The sequence below is a fragment of the Dipodomys spectabilis genome, unplaced genomic scaffold, assembly GCF_019054845.1.
Source record: "Dipodomys spectabilis isolate Male_0828 unplaced genomic scaffold, ASM1905484v1 ptg000146l, whole genome shotgun sequence".
NCBI lineage: Eukaryota > Metazoa > Chordata > Mammalia > Rodentia > Heteromyidae > Dipodomys > Dipodomys spectabilis.
In genome coordinates, this window is record NW_024870823.1 from 1,139,819 (window position 1) to 1,163,738 (window position 23,920).

Here is a 23,920-nt window from a genome sequence, read left to right on the forward strand (position 1 = left end):
TCAAATACCAGAATTCTATGGCTTCTTCTAGAAAAGTCATCTCAAAGAGAACCAGCAAAAACCCAGGCCAGAGGCATAGCTACAGAGGTAGAGCTTCAGTCAGTTCGACAAGCATGAAACCCTAAGTTCAAACCCTGTGTGCATAAACAGCAATAATAAGAATTGAAAAACAACAAGCCCCCTGTACATCACCTTGTTTAAAAGTTGTACATACTAAAAAAATTTTAAAGCCTTTAAAATATGTACTTAAAGACAAACTGACCTTGGGGGTTGGGAAAGATTGGCTTTGCCTATTACTAGAAAAGGATTTCTATTTAGTTTTGTATAGCTGTGACAAAATACCTCGGAGAACAACTTAAAAGAGAATTATGTTGGCTCAAAGTTTGAAATGTTCAGTGTAGTTGCTTGGGTCCCTGTACTTAGGCAGAACATGGACATGGAAGTGTGACAGGGGAGACTTTTTGTTTTCTCATGAACAAGAAGCAGAGAGGAAACAGAGACCAGGCATAACCTTCAAAGGCATACCCCTTGTGATCTCTTTCCTCTAGCTAGATCCTACCTCCTAAAGGCTTCATAACCAAGCTACTACCACCAGCTAGAGACCCAAGTTGTTTTTTTTTTCAACAAATGAGCCTGCCTAGGACATTTTCTCCAAACTGTAACGGATACATATGGGCTATGGAATGTTCTTTGACATGGGATAGGAAAGAACTGCCAAGCTAATCACAGTAAATGAAAAGATCTGAAGATTTTAGTAACTACAAATAATCCACAAGATGAGCATCAAGAGACCTGATACTTGGCAATTAACTCTCTGTGGCCTTTTTACAGTATCACTTAACTGAGCTGTTATTTCTTAGACACTGTGTTAGCTGGTAAAAATGAAATGAACAAGACATTGTCATGTGCATTAAAGAGCTCACCACCTGGTGAAAAAGACAACTGAGTAAAAGTAATGGCAATATACTAGTGCTATGATAGAAGACAACTGAGAACAATGATTCTCAAACCCGACTACACATTAAAATTTCCCAGGAATCTTTTGTTTTTCAGATTACAGATATTTTTTCCTTACACTGAGAGATCATAATGTAAATCAGGTCGGATGGCACAGTGAAATGCTATCTTTCAAAAATCCACAAAGAATGCTAACATACACTGAGGATTGAGAATCACTGGGGTAGAAAAGAATACCAAACTTAGTCTTTAAGGATGATCACAAGAAGAGTCTTTCAGCTTTGGGTATAGGGATAATGGCTCTCACCGTATGTTGGGAACTGTAAATTGTTCCATAGAATGTAGAATGTATGATTTGAGGGGAAAAGTGAAGGATAAGCTGGAAGGGAGGCATGGGGCAGACCATTTATGGCCTATGAAGGAGTAAAGTCAGTGAGAAACCAGTAGGGAAGTGACATGACCTCATTTCTCTTTTAGAAAAGATAGCTTTAGTGGTACCATGAAAGATGGATTAGAGGTCCTGGAAGCAGGAGAACCAATTATAAAGCAGTGGTAATAAAGAGGACTTGAACTAAAACAGAGGGGTGGGAGATAGTCAAGGAATAGCAGGTGCTAGTGATTATACCTGTAGTCTTAACTACTCAGGTGACTGAGATCTAATGAATAGGCTGAAAGCCAGCCCAGATTTTTTTTTTTAAGTCTTGATATTCCATCTCCAAAAACAATATCAAAATGTCAGGCTTGAGTCATGGCTCAAGTGATAGCCATGAGCAAGAAAGCCAAGCAAGAGGAAAAAGTTCTTAAGTACTGATGCATGTACACACACACACATACACACACACACATTTCAATAAATAAAGAGAATCAGTAGAGCAATTGAATGTGGTTGTGGTTGGTAGGAAAGTAAGAGCAGTCTAGGGAATATAATTTTCTTTTTATTTTTTCATCTAATGCTTATCTGCCAGCACTATATCTTCTTAAGGTTAAATCCAAGAAAGAGAACTCTTTTCTGTGGATTTAACTATATACAATGTGATTTAAATCATCAGATCCAAAAGTGATCAAAATAATCAGAAGCTGTTTACCATTGACTAAATTCCTGATATGCCTAAGGCCACACATTTAATGTTTCTACCCAGATTGGTGGTAGGAGAGAGGAAAAACAGCACTGAAAACAAAGGTTTGGGAGATTTTAATTAACACAAATGACTGTACTTTGTCTTTAAATCAGTCCAAAGCAAATTGAATGAGAGCTTTCTAATCCTTCAGAGCTTCTTCTGGCAGTGACCTCAGAATAAAGAGCCTCTCTCCTACATCATCAGACTGAGTTTCTGTAGCTTCTTGTTGTTCTATGTAGGTCTTTGATCCCATAATTCTCTAAAATGGGAGAAAAAAGAAAGTGAAAAAGAAAAAGAGGTGAAACGTTGCATGTCCTAATACTCATTTTAAAAATATCTTAAAAACAATACATTAGAATTCATGTTAACAAATGCATTGCAGCATAGTCGGGAGTGGTGCAGCTCAGTGGCAGAATGCTTTCCTAGTATGCTTAAGACCCTGGGTTCCATCACTAAAACTGAAGGAATTAATTAATTAATTAATACGGTGGTTTTTTGTTTTTGTTTTTAAAAAGAAGTTGTTCTTACCACATTGGGTTCATTTTTTTCAGTAGTTGCTCTGCGCTTGTTTGTGTTACCCATAGTACCTAGTGGAAAACATTTGAAAAATAAAAGCCACTTTTGAAAGAAAACACTAACTTTGAGATTAACAAAACCAATACACAAGGCTATTAACATCACACTGTTTTCAAATATTTAGCACTGACTGATATTAGCATTAATATGAAATTACTAATTGTTGCTTTAAAAAATAACTTCAAATAATATTTTAAAGTTGGAGTGGTGGATTTTTTTTTGTTGTTGAAAGCTTGTCCCATAGAAAGATAATCATTTGAAGATTACATGCTAGTTAAAACAACATTGACAGTCTACAAAATGTTCTAAAACATTTAAATGAAAAAGAATAATAAATCATGTACACATTTACACATCTTCAGATAACACAGACAAATTCCATACATGTGCAAACAAAAGATAAAGGTGCGGTGAGGGAAGAGAAAAAGGAGGCAAAAGGAATTAAGGTTCATACTGAGGGGAGAGGCATTAGAGGGAGAAAGAGGGCAAACAATGGGTGCTACATAGGTCCAGTTATGAGTCTTTCCTACCTTGGGGCCCTAAAAGTAAGTACACTTATAAATATGACAACCCTATACTGTTCCTCTTCTAAGTGTGTGATACAAGCAAGTTGAATCTCTTGTCACCCATTAATGAAGGGAAGTTCGATTATTTAATCTTCAAATTTTAATTTCAGTGGAAGTGGATTTTATTCTTGTCTATCCCTAGACTTCTGTAAGGTTTATGGAAAGCAAAATGTTAACCTAGCTTAGAAATTAGCTTCATTACCTACTGATACCATAAATCTTCCATATGGAAAAGGTTCAGATGGCCTCAAAGCTTAAAAATGCCTATAATTGAGAGCAATACTACTTATCAAGTACCCAGACTTGAGCTTTTTGTGATTTTCCTCCCCTGCTTTTCAGCATTTTAACTCATCAGTATTATTTTCCCTTCAGCCACACCTGCTGAAGTATATTTCAGCCATGAGAGAGACTAATATTAAAAAGAAGTAAAGGTTAAAGGTAAGAGGAGTGACTTGCTTTCTGAACAGAAGGTTATAGAGTAAGTAAAGTCTCAAGAGTATTAATTTCCCATCTCACTGGGCTTTTGTCTGAATGTAGCACAATGTCCACATCTAACTTTCAGTTTCTTCACAAAAGAGAACTTTCCATTTCTCTTCAAATAGCTTATGGAAATATTGAGTTGAGAGTGGGTAAGAAAACAGTAGGGTTGTCACAATCAAATATTTTATTTCAAGCCATATTCTCACTGAAGATAAATCTCCTCTTTAAACAACAGCAGGTATGATGAGTGTAATTCAGCTGAATTTAGAAATTGCTTACTGCCTGTGTTCTTTAAGATAGGTGGCTGTCAAGGGCCACAAATTGCTCTCTTGATGCTGAAAAAGTCAGGGAAGACTCCCATTCATCCTAGATGAAATTATAATTTTACAGTGGTTGGGAAAGTAAATCCTCCAAACATGACCTGTCTCTGAAGAGAACAAAAGGGGAAAACTTGGGTGTTTATATCCAAGTTGTAAACAAGAAAAAAAAAAGCGCTACATTCTAGTCTCAAGGAAATTTTGAGTAGTCACTAATATTTGCCAACCAAATAAATCACACTACTTCAACTCAGCGAATCAGCACACTGGACAGGGAGGAGAGATTTTTGGCACTGGACAGGGAGGAGAGATTTTTGGCAAAGAGCCCTGGAGCAAAACCTCTCTTTACTAGAAAATGGTCTAGAACAGAAGGGCATGTACCCTGACTTGCTGTTAGTTGTTTACTAACTGACATTTCACTCTTTCTTTAAGACAGGTTTATACAACAATTCTTTTGAAGCTAGAAGAAAAGGAACACAGAAACACTATTAAGTAATTAACCTTGGAATTGTCCAGCTCTTTTAACGTCAGTCTCCTAATCACCTCGTTTGTTGGTGGTAGAGAAAAATAGTATTTGACAAGAACTGTAGAGAAAGGGGCAGTGACTTTTCTTTTTCCACCAGCTTTAGTGGAAAGTAGGAGAAAAATGAGGAAGTGGGTAACAAGTTTGACAAAGAACGAACTTATGTAACTATAACCCCTCTGTACATCACCATGACAATAAAAAACTTTTAAAATAAAAATTTTAAAAACCTTTTTAATGAAAAGAACTATAATTCAGAGAGTAGAATAATAGATAAGAATCATGCAGTAGAATTTAATGTGATTTAATGAAGGATCTATAATGCATCTTGGTGCACAAAATAGCAGTAAATTGTGATTTTTTTTTTACTTTTGTATGTAAGTATGGCACATTTTATCCTAAGGGTAATGACCAATCTTTCATACCACTTGAGGGTTCCTAAATTACCACTATTTGTGCTGAATTTGGAGCATGGATGTGGTTGGTGCCACCTACTGGACTCAATGAAAAATCACAAATCACTCAATTAATTTGTAACCATGTTTTCTCTCTTATCGAAGGTTACTTAGAGAATATGATTCTTCATTGGGATGATACTTAAAACAAGTTTTCGTTCAAATCATAGTTTTTAGTAATGGAAGAAGCATAAAAACATCACACTTTATCTCTGCCATTTTATTGGACAATCTATAAGCTAAGCTTTGACAATGGAGTCAGAAATCTTTCCTGAGTTTATTTTTTATTCTATGATTCCTATCCCATAGGGTCCTTTTAAGAGGTCACTCAGAGAAATTTTCAGCATTCTCTATAATATTTTATGTTATAATAAGAAAAACCTGAAACCAAATGAACCAAATCATGTTCACCACTAGATTTCAGAGTAAGGCCGACATCATGTATCTATCTGACTCTAAATCCAGTGCTTTTCCAATGAAATTGCAACTTCTCAAAATTTGGTCATGAAAGAATTTTAGGAAACAACAGGGATAGATTTAGGATGTGCTTGAACACAATATTAAGTACTATAAAACCTAAAAAGAAAATCACTCCCTTTTTAAGTGCTTTAAAACTTGATGGTATCCATGGAGAAAGTCAATGTTTATTTTGTTTTTTTAATTACCTATGTCTTGTTTGGTTTTGATGGTACTGGGGCTTAAACATGAGCTTGGAGCAGGTATTTCATCACTTAAGCCTTGCCTCCAGTCCACCTTTGTCTTGTTAATCTTACATTTCAGCAGCAGTAAAAGAAAGTTCAGACTTGAGCATCTTGTAAGAATTGTAAAATTTTGATTTCATCCATTTTTTATTTAGTTTACTTATATTCTGGAAAAATATTAGTTCTTTATTCAATAGCATACATTTTACTTTTAAGAAATACATTATGAGAAAAGTCAATTTAAACAGGAGATATTAAACAAGAAGCCAGATGATAAAGTTAGGGAACTGAGTACCCTTCAATACTTTCCATATCACTGTTGATGCTAATCTCTAAAAAAGATAAATCTCAGCCAGGTGCTTGTGGCTCACAACTATAATCCTTGCTACTCAGGAGGCTGAGATCTGAGGATCACAGTTCAAAGCCAGCTCGGGAAGGAAAGTCCATGAGACTCTTCAATAAACCACCAGAAATGGCACTGTGACTCAAGTGGTACAGTGCTTGCCTTGAGCTGAAGAGCTCAGGGATAGCGCCCAGATCCAGAGTTCAAGCCCCATGACTGACAAAAGAAAAAGAAAAAAAGATAAATCTCAAAATTCTTCCATTTAACATTTATCTTATTTTTAATAACCAAACTTTAGGACTCTGTTAGATTTTGGACCCATTTGAGCTTAAACAAAGCCAAAGATTTTTAATATGTGTGTTCCAAAAGATAACTAGCTCAACGAATGTGCACACTCAATAAAACATAAGACAAATGGGTCATTCATGCCTGTAGCTACATTAATTTGTGACAGTGTAGCACCCTATCAATTCACCAGGAGCAAAAAAGGAGAGAAAGGAGGGGAATGTGTTGATGTATGTGTTGTCCCAACTCCAAGTGATTCAGTATTCTGCTGATGGCAAATCTATTGAGGAATTCAAACTGAATGGAAACTTTGATTATATATTAAGCTGAGCTTGTCTGAAATCTTGAGTAAATAAAACTTTTGAATCTTTATTCTCTGAATCTCTAGATATAACCTTGGGCTAACTTTGAATGAGACTATATTCTATCATTTAAGTTTGTAACCTAAGAACTGTATACTACCTCTGGTTGCATTTCAAGTTATATCCAACTTCCTGATGTCCAATCCTTCTCAAAACATAAATTGAAAGAAAAATATGTATGGAACTCTGACTAAAGGATAAGTAGATGGTTTTCTAGATTTTCTAAATTGTACCTGTTCATTAAGGCATAATACTATGTATCTGGAACAAAGTATCTTAGTTAGTCTATCTCTTTAATTTTGTTTTGTCAAATTAATAGTGTGTCATTATATGGTGCCAAGGAACAGATAAGAAAAAGACTAGAATATTTAGATTCTGAATTTGTTTTTAAAAGCATTGATGGAAATACTTTTATCATCACAGAGTCCTACAATTACTATGAAGTCCTAGAGGAGAAATTTTGCTTAGGTTTTAGTACAGGAAGAGCTTGTTTCTCTAGAGCAATCATCACTACCTTGTGTACACTGCAAATCTATGTTTCCTTTTACTGGAAATTCAGAATGAAATGTATAGCCTACCTCTACCAACCATAGTATGATTATCATGTATATTACCTAGTTTCAATTTATTTTCCCTTTCCTTGACTTTCTCAACTATTTAATCTCCCATACTGTGTGTGAGTGTTCCAAGTCATTCAAGCCATTTTTGGAGTAGAAACATACATACTGATACTCATAGGTCATTGACACCCTTGGCTATAATTTCCCATGCATGTCCCTTTTCAAGCAGAATTTAGATCCATAGATACATGAACATTTAAGAATCTTTTCCCTGATTCTCAGTCCATTACTTTATTATATTTTTAATGGAACACTATGTGATTTCCTGTGATGATACCATAAAGTCTAAGGGAACTCACTGGATTTCCCAGAGGAACATCTGAAACTTAAAACCATCATCTAATGTCTATTTCCTTGGACTTCAGCCCTGAAGCAAATAAGATTAAGGAGAACAAACAACTATAACTTCTAGGAAAAGGGAAAAGGTGAGAAAGAAGCTAATACTTTCTGAGTGTCATCTGTGTTAGTATTTATATATACTACTGATATATTACTTCATCTTTACAAAGGACATTTTAATTTCACCAGAGAGAATCCTTACCTTGGTAGAAGAGCTTCTGAGTGATATTAATAATGATGATAGTGAAAATATGTATTATTATACTACTAAATATAACTTATTGTGGGCTAGGCTTTATGATGCTCACATTATAAGTAATGAGATCTCTAATGTTAATGAACAAAATAAAACCTCAGACTGTGAACCTATGTTATTTTTCCTACCTTGGGACCTCGGAAGATTTAAAAATGCTTGCTTTGGCTCAAAAGTCTGCTGTAAGTACAGTGATAATTTCAGGTCATTGGCCTTCTGGTAGTTCTTCAAGGCTTCGATTCTCAGCTCAATCACTTTGCCATGAAAGTCATTCTAAAAGAGGATATTTTTCAAAATTCCTCATATAATGTTGGCCTCCCTAAATCCACGGTTACCTAAATGTTCTTTATCCAGAAATTTAAAAATAATGTCCCCAGTCTTTTAAAATTGAACAGTTGTTATTTTCCCTTTATGTCACATGGAAGAAAAATCAAGAACAGGAAGAAATGGTATTTATTCCAAGTTACTTGATGTAAAATATAGATAGGTCACTCTAGCATCTCCTCATGATACATTTCTTTTTGTGGTTTATAAAATTTTATATTGGTCGAATAAAAAATGTACAATGTGCCTCTAGACATCTTTATCTCAGCAATATCTTTTTTGCTATTTCTTGATAAATTGTGCAAAAGGGGTTCATTGTGATATTTCCAAATATATATGTATATAATGGACTTTGATCAAATTTATACTTATATTACTTTTAACCCCTTTCCACCACCACCCCTTTTGGGGCAGTTTTTAGTTGGTTTCACTTTCTTTTCATGTATATATAAAATGTACTCAGATCACATGTCCCACCTACTACCACCCTATCCTTTACTCTCTCCCCCTTTGACTATCATATTTTTTAAAGCAGCACAATTGGTAACCCATGATAAGGGAACATGGCTTAACATATGAAGCTAAAGCCTTTATATTGTATGAATGAAATGCATCCCATGTTTAGCCTTGGAAAATCCTAGTACCTGAAAGATGTTGGCTTGTTCCTGGTACCTGACCCATTCCATCTTCCTCTGTTGCTTTTCCTGGTGGAAGAAAGAGCCTCTGGGTGACAAAGTAAATCAAAATAAAAAAATCAGTTTTCTCAATATGCTACAATTACCTTATAGCAAAATTATGGTGTCATAGATTCTCTATTAAGTTAATTTCAACCATACAAGCCTCTGTAATTGCTTCCTTTGTATAATCCCCTCTTTAAAAGCTAAAGGATAATTGATAGGTCATTTTCTGTGAAAGAATTGGTAATGGGAAGATGAGATGCAAATGTGACACCTTCAAATAAATTTTCCAAGGCAAATGAACAAATGTTCTGACATCCCATAGCTATTGTGGAATTGTCAATGCTGGCATAATTTTTCTCACTTTATGATACGTAACACAATTTGTGCTATGAGTTCCCAGAAACTTTGTGATACCACTCTGATTCAGTTACTTTGGGAGTACCATACTGCTTATAAAAATCTACTTTGGTTTGGGAGCACACCATAACTTAGGAAGATTCCTACTACCTTATTATCTCCAAAGGCTACTACTGTTCAGAATGATTGATTGTACTACCTTCTTTTTCTCTTTTACTTGCTCTGTAACTGATCTCCAGTTCACTTTTGGGTTGCATAACTGAGGGGAATGTGGGAACCTGGGATGAAGGGAAAGAGCTAAAGGAATAGAAGGTCCTAGAAAAAAGTGCAATGTCTTGACCAACCATAAATTCAGTATACGCTAAGCCCTGGTCCTAATTATCTTACTAGCAAAACTAGCTCTATCATTAGGTTATTTCCAGTGGTGTGACATCAACAATCATAAAATTCTAAGTACATGTAGTCTACTTGCCTTTCTCTCCTGTAAATCTGTCTTAGGTTTTATCTGTGCTGCGTTTTGTTGATCATGAACCTCTTCTGTCTCGAATGTCTGTGGATGGACATTTGGGCAAAACTTTTGGTGAGAATGGGGAGAAAGTGGAAAACCATAATCATCTTGCCAGTGTCAGCAACTTCTTGAGGCCCAAAATGGAAATTGTCCTACCTACCAAAGGGAATTCAGAATAAGCTCTTCCATTTTGTCCACTAAGTTTACCTTATAATTACAAAAGCTATTAATCAAACTGTATTAAAATGGCGATCACTACACTAAGCTACTTCACTATTACTTAAACTACCTTATTGCTTTTTGATACTTCTTTAGTCCATATAACTCTTTGACCACTTTTTATTTCCATTTTATAGATGAGAAAACTGAGACATGAGGAGGTTAAGCTATTTGTGTTGATTATTTGTGAAAAAATGAGATGAAAAAAAGCAGTCAGACATCATACCACCCAAATGTTTATATCACAGGACACAATTCACTCTTCTAGATGCATAGTATAAAAAAGCACTCAGATTCCAAGGACTGGTCCCTCAAGGACTTTCTTCTCCTTGATTCTGCAAAAGGCCATACTATTGTTATCTTAAACAGTTCTCTGATTGTTATAAAAGCATGGGGGTATTCAGTTAGTTATTCGTTTGTTTATTCATTCAGCTTACTCAGTTATTGTCTACTGTGTTCCAAGTATTGTGATGGGTGTTAGCAATTCAGACAAAGCAGTCAAGGTACTGGAAAAAGTTATACCCAAAAGGGGAGAAAAAGGATAAGAAATGAGTAATAAAAATAACATAATAAAATTACAAGTTTACATCATAAAGTGCCATGAAAGACCTGCACAGAGGTAGGTAGTACAAAGTGGGGGAGGTACTGTATTTTACATAGTACAAACAGGAGGGCTTCTCTGAAGGGGTATTTCACCTGAGACTTGAAGGATAAGAATGAACCAAATGGCTGAGGGCTGATGGCTCATGCCTATAATCCTAGTTATTCAGAAGGCAGAGGTCTGAGGATTGTGGTTCAAAGTCAGCCCAGCATGCGCATATGCACACACACACACACACACACACACACACACACACCCGTACACACAAAGTATAAAGCAAGAACAATAAAAATAACATTATAGACAGGAAGTAAATCCAAGTTTAGAAATAGGAAAAAACTTGCCATTTTGAGAAACCATAGAGAAGCCAGATTATGCTGCAATAAGAATGTTGTGTTTTTGTTCTCATTATCCGTGCTTTCGATGGTTCTGGGGTTTGAATTTAAGGCCTTGTACTTGTTAGCCAGGCATTCTAACATTTGAGTCATACTCCTTATCCATATAACAGTTATCAGAAGAATGTCATATTTTTATTGTTTAAAAATGATTACTTTGCTATACAAAGAATGGATTAGAATGAAATATGAGTGGAGGTATGGAGATGAAAAAAATGAGGATCTGGGACCAGAGGAATTGGAAGTTCTTTCCATTATTATCCGCAACAATACTTTCAAGAGATCCTTAGAGGCACACCTTGTTCCATAGCATCTCCATTTCCTTCCGAAGCATCTTGTTTTTCCTTTCCTGTTGGAGGGGGAGAAACCAAACAGAGACATGTATTTGTCCAGCCATTAAAGTGATATTGGAAGAAATTACTAAGTTAATGATGGGAAAGGGGTCCAGGGACATAGCAAACTACACAGGAAGGCAGGGAATCCGGGAACATGAATGATGAGTTTGATGATAATGATGGCTAAAGAAATATTATTTCAAGTAATAACTTTAACTATGGTGGCTATGCGATAATATCAATAGAAATTAGCTTTTAACACAAGATGTTATCATAAAACAATTTCTCTGGGACTTAGATCTTTTATAGGTATTCCCTATTTAAAAATATGAATGTTTAATATGTTTATATTCATTAGCCTCTAGATGAAAAGTTTTGAAAAAGAAAAAATAATCTTTCCAGTCTGTATTTTCCATTCCATCTGACTCCCTTTGCTTCACCATGTATTTTCTAGATGGAAGGAATATGAGTAGGGGTGCACTAGATGCTAGAGATGAGCACTCTTCTCCCCCCGCCCCCACCCCCATATCTGACAGCAGCAGTAGAATTGAGTCTGTTCAGAAAGCTGTTCACTGGTGAAGCCACAAACATCTTACCAGGTTCTGTTTCATCTCCTCTGCCTCCTTAATGAGCTCCATGACTGAGGATTCATCGCATCCCTTCCCTGTCATGATCTGCCTCATGATCTGCAGACTAGAAGAAGAGATACATCATAAATCATACATGCTTCCTATAAGGAAGCCATGAAGTACTCTGCTATAGAAGTTAGGTTAGTACTGAAATCTTGGAAATTATGGAAGTCCTTTTGTTGTAAGGTAAATCTTGGTCATGAGAAACAGAGAAGGCACATTTTGAGAGGTCAAATTGGGAGTCTTTATTGGAGAGCTGGCCACTGTAGGCAGATTGTCACAAAGACCTACAAGCCCCTCAAATACACTGTCAAAAAACTTAGTCATGAGAGCAGCAGAGAAAAGAAAGAGCAGAGAAACAATACCAACAAACCAGATCAACCCCAATAAAGAGCTGAAGTGAGACATCATGGTAACTGGAGAAGAGCCAGGAGATAGGAGGTACATGAACACAAGGCCTGAGCTGGTCTGCCCCTAAATAGTGTCAGGGTGCAGGATCACAGGAAACTCAAGACTCTCCCAAGTTCAAGACACAGGACTGACAGGTCCAGTAACCTATCATCCAAGTCCCTGCCCCTGCCTCTAGGAATTCAGGCATACCCACCACCTGGGGGGTAGGACTTCACTTTCCTCCACCATGAAGACAAGATGGCTCCAATTAAACCCAATTCCCTATCCACCATGTGGCCAAGATGGCCCCAGCTAGACCCAGCCTCCCCATTTCATTTTGACATAGTAAGTCCCTATAACTAGAATGATATAATTTCGATTTTGTCATTTTCCTTAGTCATGTACTCAGTAGTAAGTTCTGAGTTCTTTAATGCTGAAACATTTTCCACAGCCAATGAGATTTGGTTCCATCTCCTTCAAAAGAATGTTTTGGCATTTGACTTTTTGGAGGAAGGAGTCCTTCTGTCCCTGTAAAGAAGGGTTCCAAAAAGTCTGTTTTTATGATGAATCTCAGAGTTATACCTGACAACTCATTCCTGCCTTATCTCTGTCTACCTCCTGCTATCCCCTTCAGTTTCCAAATGTCTTTGTTGGAGAAACTACTTACATCCTTGGTAGCCCCAAAGAATGCAAGCCTTTGGAGAATATGCATTAGTATCAAAGCTTTGACTGTGAGAGAGAATATTATTTTAATAGTTTGGACCTATTCATGGATTTATATTTCTTTTCCTTGTCCTTTCCCCATCCCTGCCACCATGTATAAGCAGAAAGTCAAACCACCTTCTCTTGTTTTACTAGAAGTCTCTGTTGGCTGGCCTGTAAGCAGCAAAATGTTGATCATGCATTTTTGTTTAACTTTTGTTCTTTAAAAGTCTGTGTTCCTTGAGATTCTTCTTTTTCTTTTTTGGTCGGTTGTAGGGTTTGAATTCTGGGCCTAGGCACTATCCCTCAGCTCTTCAGCTCAAGGCCAGTGCTCTGCCACTTGAGCCACAGTGCCACTTCTGGTTTTCTGGTGGTTTATTGGAGATAAGAGTCTCATGGACTTTCTTGTCCCGGCTGGCTTTGAACCGCGATCCTCAAATCTCAGCCTCTTGAGTAGCTAGGATTATAGGCATGAGCCACCAGCGCCCAGCGAGATTCTTATAACAGGTATAGAAAGAACGTAGATAATTGAAATGTGATTTTTCTCAGACCAAAAAGGAAACAGAAATTTGAGTTAATGGGTCCCAAGAATCACTGTTCTGGAAGCAAGGTTAGACCTCAGTTGCCTCGCATGTTCACAGAGGCTCTCTACGATCACTGCTTGGTATAGAAAGAGCTGAGTCATTTATCCTAAAGTGATTGTATAAGCATGAATTGTAAGCTGTTAGTGTGAACTTGATAGGTCCAAACTATTAAAGAAGTTTACCTATTTCTCAGGTGGGCACCCTAGGAGGAAGAGTAACAATCAACTTCATGAGATGAGAGTTGGGGGTCATATTTAATTTTACTAAAAAAATAAAAGATTGTCTTCAACCTAATTTTGTGGTTATGAATTCTTTAGCTGAGTGTCCTAAACTTAAAAAGAGAAAGAAAATCAAATTCAAGCACAAATAGTATAAATAACCTCTGGATTAACCATTTAACTATTAACCATTCTTTTCTTTCTCTGTGATTTTTGAATAGGATATCCTTACCTTCTTTGTTTTTCCTCCAAGTTAGACAATAATTTCTGGAGTAAAAGGTTGTTCTTATCTTCTAGGGGTTTTAGCATCTCTAGCAGTTCCTGCTTCCTTAGCTTTAAGTCTTCATTCAGTTCCTTCAAGTAGGTGTCATCTGTTTTAGAATTTCTGTGCAGACACCATAATATCTGTCTTTAGCGTGTGTTAACAAAGACCCTCCTTTCCCTCCTGGATGGTTGCCATTTGACTTCTTTCATCAAAAGACTTACCTGTTTGAGAGCAAGTAAGATCCTGAAGGATTTGGATCACTTGTCATCTTGAAGGGAAACTTCTACTCTAACAATAAAGAAGCTTTCTTGAAAATATATGCCTTCTTTTCCCTTCTAGTTAAGACATCATTTTGTGCTGCTGTTGAAACTCCTTTTGCACTGGACTTATAGCTACAGGCTGAGGTCACAATAGCATGTGTTTTAAGTAGCACCAATAGCAACTTGAGGACTGAAAATACTTAACTGTGTTTGATCTTAACTCCATCTTGTCTTAGCTTTAACCAAATGCCAAGTCTTATTCTGGTATCATTGAATGAATAAGATAGAATGGCAACATATCTACATAGCGGAATTCCTATTGTGTTAGAAAATGGTAACCTATCAAAAATAACTCATCAACACCATGGCAACAAACCTCTGTGGAATGCCTATCTGTTCAAAGTGCTAGATTCTGAGTGAGGAAAAGATAAAAAGACACAACACATATTTTTTGGAGCTTTAGAAGGAAGAAAAGGTGCTTCTAAAAGACATTTTAAAATAATGGAGACAAAACTGACAAAAGGGTATGAATGTAATCTAGTAATGTAATATATGAGCCATTGTAATTATTTTCTAATCTTTAAAACTTGCTTTATTGAACTTCATGGAGCCAGGTTCCAGTGGCTCATGCCTATAATCCTAGCTATTCAGAAGGCTGAGATCTGAGGACCATAGTTTCAAGTCAGCTTGGGCAGGCAAGACCATGAAACTCTTATCTCCAGTTAATCACTAAAAAGCTGGAAGTGGAGCTGTGGCTCAAATAGTAGAGTCCTAGTCAAGCACAAAAGCTCAGGGACAGTTAGCTAGGCCCTGAGTACAAGCCCCAGGACTAGCACAATCGAAAAACTTGATTTGTCATAATATCAACATAAGAGAATATTTGATATGCAACAAGAGGTTTTAATTTGTAAAAGAGCACATTGTCACTGTGTCCTTCCATAACCAGCCTCCTGGAAGGCTATAATTCCACATTCACTTCCAGTTTGTGATTTTACATTTATTGTCCTTTTTTTCTTTTTAGTTTACCACATGTCTTCTGAACTGTAAGGTCTTCTATCTTCATCAATCTGAAGTGAAAGATAATCCAGAGAACTAAATATTTGTGAGGGGTCTTGACATTTAAATTTTATTATTGTTATAAAAGTGATATGTGGAGAAGGTACAGTTTCATAAGTCAGGTGTTCAATACATTTCTTTTTGGATAATGTCACCCTTTCCTTCACTCTTTCCCTGTTTTTCCCTCCCATCCTTGCCCCAGGTTGTCTAGTTCATTTTCATTAGTATCTATTGAATACCACTGCTGCATTTGTTTACCCTTCACCCCTCCATTTCTATACCCTCTTTACCCTCCCAAAAATAAATAAATGAACAAGACAAAAAAGAAAAGAAACAACAAAAAACTAAAATATTTCTTGTTTCCATTGGTGTCGTTTAAATATAAATGTAGGCAATAAGTTTAGGGGGATTCATAAGTGGAAATTGAGATGTCAATTTCAAGCCAGCAATTGGTGTTCCTACCTTCAAATCCAACTACTTCTCTAGAGGCAGATATTAGAAGGATCAGATCACAATTCCAGACCAGCCAATTCATAGACCCCATCTCTACAGAAAAAGCTGTGCATAATGTTGTGTTTATCATCCCAGCTATGGTGGAAAACAAATAGGAAAATTGTGAAATAAGCCAGAATAGGCAAAAAAGGAAAAACATCTCAAAAATAACCAATGCAAAAAGGTGCTGGAGTAGCACAACACCTATCTAACAGGAGCGAAGATCCAAGTTCAAACTCTATTACTGAAAAGAAAGCCCATTTCAAATATTGACATAATTTCCAGCCATTTTCTTAACATGTTCTCCAAAATAACTTAAAATATTTATCTTTGAGGAAACCCCAAATTGAAGCATTACAGTGAAAAACACAAGATTAAATTAGTCAGAACTTGGTTTGGATCTCAGCTTCACTGTAGGCAAAGTGATGCCTGTGAACAAGTTTCTAAATTCTCTGAGCCTTGGTTTCCACTTCTGTAAAAATATTAAGAGAAAGAATAAGAATGGTACTATTGGGCTGATAAGGTAATCCTAGCTCCTCAGAAGGCTGAGATCTGAGGATCTCCATTGGAAGCCAGCCTGGGCAGGAAAGTCTAAGAAACTCTTACCCCCAATTAACCACCAAAAAGCAGAAAGTGGAGCTATGGCTTAAGTGGCAGAGTTCTAGTCTTGAGTTAAAAAAAAAAAGGAACAGCACACAGGTCCTGAGTTCAAGCCCCAGGACAGGTACACACACAAACATGGATACACACACACACACACACACACACATATAAAATGTAAACATAAAGCAGGGCACCAGTGGCTCACACCTATAATCCTGGAGGCTGAGATCTGAGAATTACAGTTCAAAGCCAGCCTGGGCAGGAAAGTCTGTGAGACTCTTATGTCTAATAAACCACTAGAAAACCAGAAGTGGTGCTATGGCTCAAGTGGTAGAGTGCATGCCTTGAGCTGAAGAGTACAGGGACAACGCCCAAGTCCAGAGTTCAAGCTCCACAACCAACAACAACAAAAAAGTAAACATACTATGACTGCTATTGACATTTAGTGAGTTTCTTTATGTTTATTTAATGCTCTCAATTAAGTGGTCAGATTTTACAGAGGTGATTTAAATGAAGCTAAGCTTTAGAGCCCTCATTTTCTTTCTTCCTTGCTTGCTTGCTTTCTTGCTTTCTCTCTCTGTCTCTGTCTCTCTCTAATTTTTTTTCCAGTTAGGGGCTTAAACTCAGGGCCTAGGTACTGTCCCTGAGCCTCTTTGTGCTCAAGGCTAGTACTCTACCACTTGAACCACAGCTCTACTCCCAGTTTTTGAGTGGTTAGTTGTAGATAAGAGTCTCATGGGGACTTTTCTGTCTAGGCTGGCTTTGAACTAAGATCCTCATATCTCAGCTTCCTGAGTAGCTAGGATTATAGGCTTGAGCCACCAATGCCTGGCTAGAGCCCTCATTTTCAAAGGCCTCTTTCAAGGGCCCTGAAATTCATTCTATACTTATACTTTGTATTCATTTAGGGAATTAATTATAGGTAATCAGAGTCCTACAAAATCTGTACCTGCCCTAGGTTAGATAAGGTACATAACCTCCCCTATGTATCCTCTACAGCAAGTTAGCTTCTAGCTTTTGCCAAATCATCTATGTGTCACTTGAAAATGATAACTAGCATAATATGGCATTAAATTAGAAAAACTATAACAGATCAACCAAATTTGCTTTGGCTTCCCTTAGAATATTCACCAGAAATTTGGGTTGAACATAAGTGAACAAACTCCTCATAGTTAAAGGTAGCCACTTGGCAGACTAATTATTACTAAGAGCATATGGTATCAAGTAGTAGAGGACAAAAATGACATTGATCATTAAAACATAGCCTATTTAAATTTCATATCGTGACATTTGGCTGGCAGAACTATGATAGAATTTTAAAACATTTAATGGGCAGGCAGCATCCCAACTCACTTTCCTCTCTGTCCTTGATTGTTAGTGATTCCAAAAGGAGGACATTTCCTATTTCCATGTGATCTTTTCTATGGCCAATCAGGAATTGTTTACTTCTTAACATTCTAATATCCAGCAGGATGCTGGTGGTTCACACCTAAAATCTTAACTACTAAGAAGGCTGAGATGAAGATCATAGTTTGAAGCCAGCCTGATCAGGAAAGTCCATTAGACTTTTTTTTCCCCAGTAAACTTACCGAAGCTGGAAGTAGAACTCTGGCTCAAGTGATATAGCACTCGGCTTGAGCAAAAGAAGCTCAGGGACAATACCCAGTCCCTGAATTCAGGTCCTAGGACCAACACAAAAATTAAAAAAAGACATTCTAATGTCTATCTTCTACTCAGAATATGATTTCTAAGGACAATTTTTGCCTTCAAATAATATATTGAGATGTTGTAGTGGGTTTGTAAAAATGAAAAACCCTAAAGAAATAAAAATCAATAGCATTGAGAAGGGGTGGTTGATGTACAACATTAGCTGGGACAGAGAGAAGGGACTGCGGAGATACAGATGACCATTAGAAGTAGAAAGGAGGAAAGTCCAACACTACATTTTCCTGAAAACCCAGGAAGTTAGATTATTTGTTGACTGAACAGGTATGGTAGAAAACCCCAGGAGAGTGCTAACTTGAGCTTTTGAATTGCACCTGAATAGTAGGAAAGAAAATCAACCAGGCAAGAATGAAAGGAGTGCCATATAGTGCTAAGGGTCAGGTGAGTTTGGAAATTGAAGATTTGTCATGCTATGAATCAGCAGTTGCACAATTTTCCTTAGCTATAGTTGGCAAACTAGAAGCTATAGTTGAGAGAACAGATGGTCGGTTGACTCTGGGTTGAAACTTGGCAGAAGGGATAAGCAGAAGTTCAAAGGAGTCAGGGGGCTGAGAGAATGAGTGATGGTATCATCAAAAGGTCAATCATTGAATTCAAGATATACAGGGGAAGAAGACTGGGGTGGCTAAGAGAGTGGAAAGCATATGGGAGTTGAGACTGAGGAGTTTCGGGGTTGAAGAACAAGGGATAATGGTCAGGGAACCTATTTCTTACAAAATACTTGAAGAGGTTCATTGCTGCTCAAACTATAGTAGCAATTTATATTTTTTCTGGGGTAAACTGTTTTGTTGCTTCCTGTCACTGCATAATACAATATTCACTGAAATTCATGTGGTACCTCAAAATAGGTCTAATAACAAGTCATTCACAATAACCTCATCCAACATTATAGCATTTGGTTTAGATATCTGTTAAGAAAAGGTGTGATTGCTCTATAATTAGAAGTCTCAGAGCAATACCATTTTAGAGTTAGTTTTGCCAGCAAAAAGTCAGGTTAGTGTAATTAAGCCAGGTCTCCAAGAATAGACATAATTATTTTCACATTAAGTGTGTGTGGGGGCGGGGGGACTTTTCTATCCTCTCTAGTCAAGCTATAGCAACAAACTTAGAGAACTTCTCATGGAGGAAATGTGAGGACTTTCTGGTCCTTTGTGACCCATGATTGTAATAACTGAGTTGCTATTTACTGGCAGAAAGTTCCTCCTATTGTCTGGCCTCAGTCCCTGCTGCTATTGGAAATTTACTCTCTCCCCTGAACCCCTTTTCCTTTGGAAAAGAAGGATATCTATGAGAACAAAAATGTGAAATGGGGGGGGCGGGGCTGGGAAGGTAGCTCAGTGGTAGAGCGCTTGCCTTGCATGCATGAGACCCTGGGTTCGATTCCTCAGCACCCCATAAGCAAAAAGAAAAAAGCCAGAAGTGGGGTGTGGCTCAAAGTGATAGAGTGCTAGCCTTGAGCTGAAGAGCTGAGGGACAGCTCCCAGGCCCAGGGTTCAGGCCCCATGACTGGACCCAATAAAAAAAAATGTGAAATCAGAAAACAGAACAAAATTATTGATAAAGAGCCAAACCTCTTCATAAAGAAAAACCCAAGCAAAGGCTGACTACTGGTCAGCTTTAGCCTCTTTTCCATCCTTGTTAAAAAGCAAAAGAACATCTCTCTCTCAAGTTTACCAAGCTGGCAGCTTTGCAGAAGGCTACTGACAATGTTCAGGCTTATCACCAGCTGCACTGAATTGCTATATTAGTCAGGAACTTATAGTAAGAATAATTTCTGTAATAGTGTCAATAGTGTTGATATTATTTGTCATGCTGATGACCAAGTCGACATTATGTTTTGCCTATGCTCCTGTGACTCAAGGCTACGTGTTTGCTACATTTTGCTTCTGTAATGTTGCTTGCTTGCCTCAGTAACAGGGCCTTAGGCCCACCAATTGAAGACCACCACTTAGTGGTCCCACTATCAGTGTCCTATTGAAAATTATTACATATGATATTTGCCATAAAGAACAAATGAATTTAAAGGTCATATAACTGTAATCAATGAAAATGTGCCAAACCTGCCTTGCATAGCTCACCTATGTAACTCTATGTAACCTACCCATATAAAAAACCCATCCTACCCTGAGCTCAAGGCCATTTTCCTACTTTCCCTGTGGTAGGAAGTGGTTCTTGCATGGTGGTAATAAAGTTTCTAGCTCCTTTAACTGGGTGTCTCTTTTGGATCCAGGATATAATAGATGGAGGTCCCGCCGAGTTTAACCATTGAAAAGACTATAAGAATTCCAATAACTAAAATAAGAGAAAATACTGACAAAATCATAATAACAAATTTGTTGACTTTTTCTCATCTCCCCATGCTGTTTGTTATGACCATCTTGTTGACTGCAACTCCTTTTTGAAAATACTGTACACAGGGGTTACAATTACATGAACAAGGTAATGAATACATTTCTTACCAAGCATTGTTGCCTCCTCCTTTGTTTTTCCCTTACCATCCCTTCTCTCCCATCTCCACAGGTACATTCCCCTCCACACCTAAATTGTAAAGTTTGTTTTTCGACTTAGCATCTTGTACATCTCATTGCAGTGGGTCAACCTGTATCCCTATTTAAACAATTTATTTTTTCTCTTCCCCTCCCCAAATTATACCAACATTCAAATACAGTGAAAACAGGGGTTACACTGTGAGGGAGGGACATACAAAGCAACAACAAAAAAATTATGTGGTACCTTATAAATACATTAGAAACAATAGCAAGAAAGAAAAAAAAAACACTTGTGTCCTTATCTTGGGATTCATTTCACTTAACATCATCTTATCTGAACTTTTCTGCTTGTCTCAGATATATACTAGTTATTGCAAATAAGGGAAACCATAGGACCTATGTTTCTTTGGGCCTGGCTTACTTTACTTAATATAATTTTATCCTTCCGTTTTCTAACAAATGGGGCAATGTCATTGTTTCTGATGGAGGCATAGAATTCCATTATGTATATATCCCACATTTTCTTGATCCATTCATCTACTGAGGGGCATCTGGGTTGGTCCCATATCTTAACTATGGTAAATAATGCTGCAGTAAACATTGTTGTGCTGGCAGCTTTACTATGGTCTTGTTTGTGATCATTTGGGTAAATGCCCAAAAGTGGGATTGCTGGGTCATAAGGGAGCTTTTTTGAGGAACTCCCATACTACTTTCCAAAGTGGTTGAACAAGTTTACACTCCCACCAACAGTAGGGTTCCCTTCTGTCCACATTCTGACGGGTGAGGTGATATCTCAATGTTATTTTGATTTGTATTTCTTTTATGGCTAGAGAGGTTGAGCATTTCTTTATGTGTCTATTGGCCATTCTTACTTCCTCTTCAGAGAAGTTTCTCTTTAGTCCACTTATTTTTTGGGCAGTTGTTTCTTTAAGGATTTGTTGTTGAGGGATTAATTTTTTGAGTTCCAGGTATATTTTAGATATGAAACCCTTGTCCATTATGTGGTTAGTGAAGATCTCCCAATCTGGGCTTTCTATTGATCTTGCTAGCTATGTCCTTTGCCATGCAGAAGCTCTGCAACTCCATGCAATCCCATTTGTCCAACCTTTCTTTGATTTGTTGTGTTTCTGGGTCTCTATTAAGAAAATTTTGGCCTGTGCCAAGGAAACCTAGGGTTTCTCCTATTCCATCCTGTAATGTTTTCAGGGTGTCTGCTTTGATTCCAAGGTCTTTGATCCATTTGGAGTTGATTCTTGTGCAGGGTGATATATAAGGATCTAGCTTTAGTTTTTTACAAGTGATTAACCACTTTTGCCAGCACCATTTACTGAAGAGGCTGTATTTCTTATTCTATTTTTTTTTTAGCTCCCTTATCAAAGATTAGGTGGCTGTAGGTCTGTAGGTTCATTTCTAGGTTTTCAGTTCTATTCCATCAGTCCTCGGGTCTGTTCTTGTGCCAGTACCAAGCTGTTTTGATTACTATGGCTTTGTAGTAGAGTTTGAAATTCGGTATTGATATTCCTACAGCACTGTTCTTTCTGTTAAGGATCATTTTTGCTATTCAGGGTCTTTTATTATTCCATATGAATTTTTGGATTGCCTCTTCTATTTCCTTGAAGAATGAGGTTGGAATATTGATAGGTATTGCATTGAATTTGTAGATAGCCTTGGGACATATTGCCATTTTCACGATGTTGATCCGTCCAGTCCAGGAGCATGGGAGGTTTTTTCACTTTCTAAGTTCTGTTTTGATTTCCTTTTTCAGATTTTTAAAGTTTTCATCATAGAGGTTCTTCACTTCTTTGGTTAATTCCTAGGTATTTTATTTTTTGTGGGGCTATTACAAATGGATTTGCTTTCCTGATTTCAGCTGCGCTCTTCTCATTGTTGGCATACAGAAAAACCATTGATTTTTGAGGGTTAATTTTATACCCTGCTACTTTGCCCAAGTTTTGAATCAGCTTCAGTAATTTGGGAGTGGAGTCCGAGGAATTCTTTAAATACAAGATCATATCATCTGCAAAGAGGGAGAGTTTTATTTAATCTTTCCTTATTTGGATCCCCTTTATGTTTGCATCCTGTCTTATTGCTGTAACTAGGCGTTTTAGTACTAAATTGAAGAGAAGTGGAGAGAATTGACATCCTTGTCTGGTTCCTGAGTTTAGAGGAAATGGCTTTAGTTTTTCACCATTAAGTATAATGCTGGCTGTAAGTTTGTCATATACAGCCTTTATTATCTTGAAGAATATTCCCTGGATTCCTAATTTTTGCAGAGCCTTCATGATAAAGGGGTGTTGAATCTTGTCAAATGCTTTTTCTGCATCTATCGAGATAACCATGTGGTTCTTATCCTTGCTCTTGTCGATGTGATGAATTATATTAATTGATTTGCATATATTGAACCAGAATTGCATCCCTGAAATGAATCCTGTTTGATTGTGGTGTATGATTTTTTTTGGATGAATTGTTGAAGTCAATTGGCCAAAATTTTGTTGACAAGTTTTGCATCGATGTTCATCAAAGAAATAGGTCTGTAGTTCTCTTTCTTTGATGAGTCCCTGCCTGGTACTGGGATGAGGGTTATGATGGCTTCATAGAAAGAGTTGGGTAGTGAATTTTCTCTTTCAATTTTATTGAAGAGTTGGAGGAATATTGGTGTGAGTTCTGCTTTGAAGGCCTTGTAGAATTCCGCTGTAAATCCATCTGATCCTGGGCTTTATATAGATAGGAGGTCTCATTGCTGTTTCTATTTCAGTGCTTGTTTTGGGCCTGTTAAGTTGGTTAACTCATCTTGGTTTAGTTTTGGCAGGTTGATATTTGCTAGGGAATCGTCCATTTCTTCCAGGTTCTCAAACTTTTAGCATAAAGGTTTAAGAAGTATTCCCTTTTAATATTCTGGATCTTGTTTTTTTTTTTTTTTTATTGTGAACATACTGTACAGAGGGGTTACAATTACATGGGCAAGATAATGAGTACATTTCCTATCAAGCATTGTAGCCTCCTCCTTTGCTTACCCTTCACATCCCTTCCCAGCCTCTCCCCCCTCCCCATCTTGGTTGTTTTTGTGCTGATGTTTCCATTCTCATCTCTGAGTTTGTTCATTTGGGTGTGATCTCTTGTGTCTTTTTTCTGATAAGATTTGCTAAGGGTCTGTCAATTTTGTTAATTTTTTCGAAGAACCATCTCTTTGTTT

The 23,920-nt window shown here is 37.1% G+C and overlaps 1 protein-coding gene across 1 annotated transcript; it reads right to left on the reverse strand.

Annotated features, from left to right (window-relative positions):
* Window positions 1–2,214: 2,214 nt before the first annotated feature.
* Window positions 2,215–14,370, reverse strand: Ccdc196 (coiled-coil domain containing 196). The gene is made up of 9 exons (XM_042691848.1): window positions 14,324–14,370; window positions 14,070–14,222; window positions 11,911–12,007; window positions 11,278–11,328; window positions 9,729–9,806; window positions 8,864–8,923; window positions 8,027–8,168; window positions 2,604–2,662; window positions 2,215–2,334 (listed from the first exon to the last, which is right to left on the reverse strand). Exons 1-9 carry the CDS (start codon window positions 14,368–14,370, stop codon window positions 2,215–2,217), a joined length of 807 nt encoding a protein of 268 aa, XP_042547782.1.
* Between the last annotated feature and the right edge of the window lie 9,550 nt (window positions 14,371–23,920).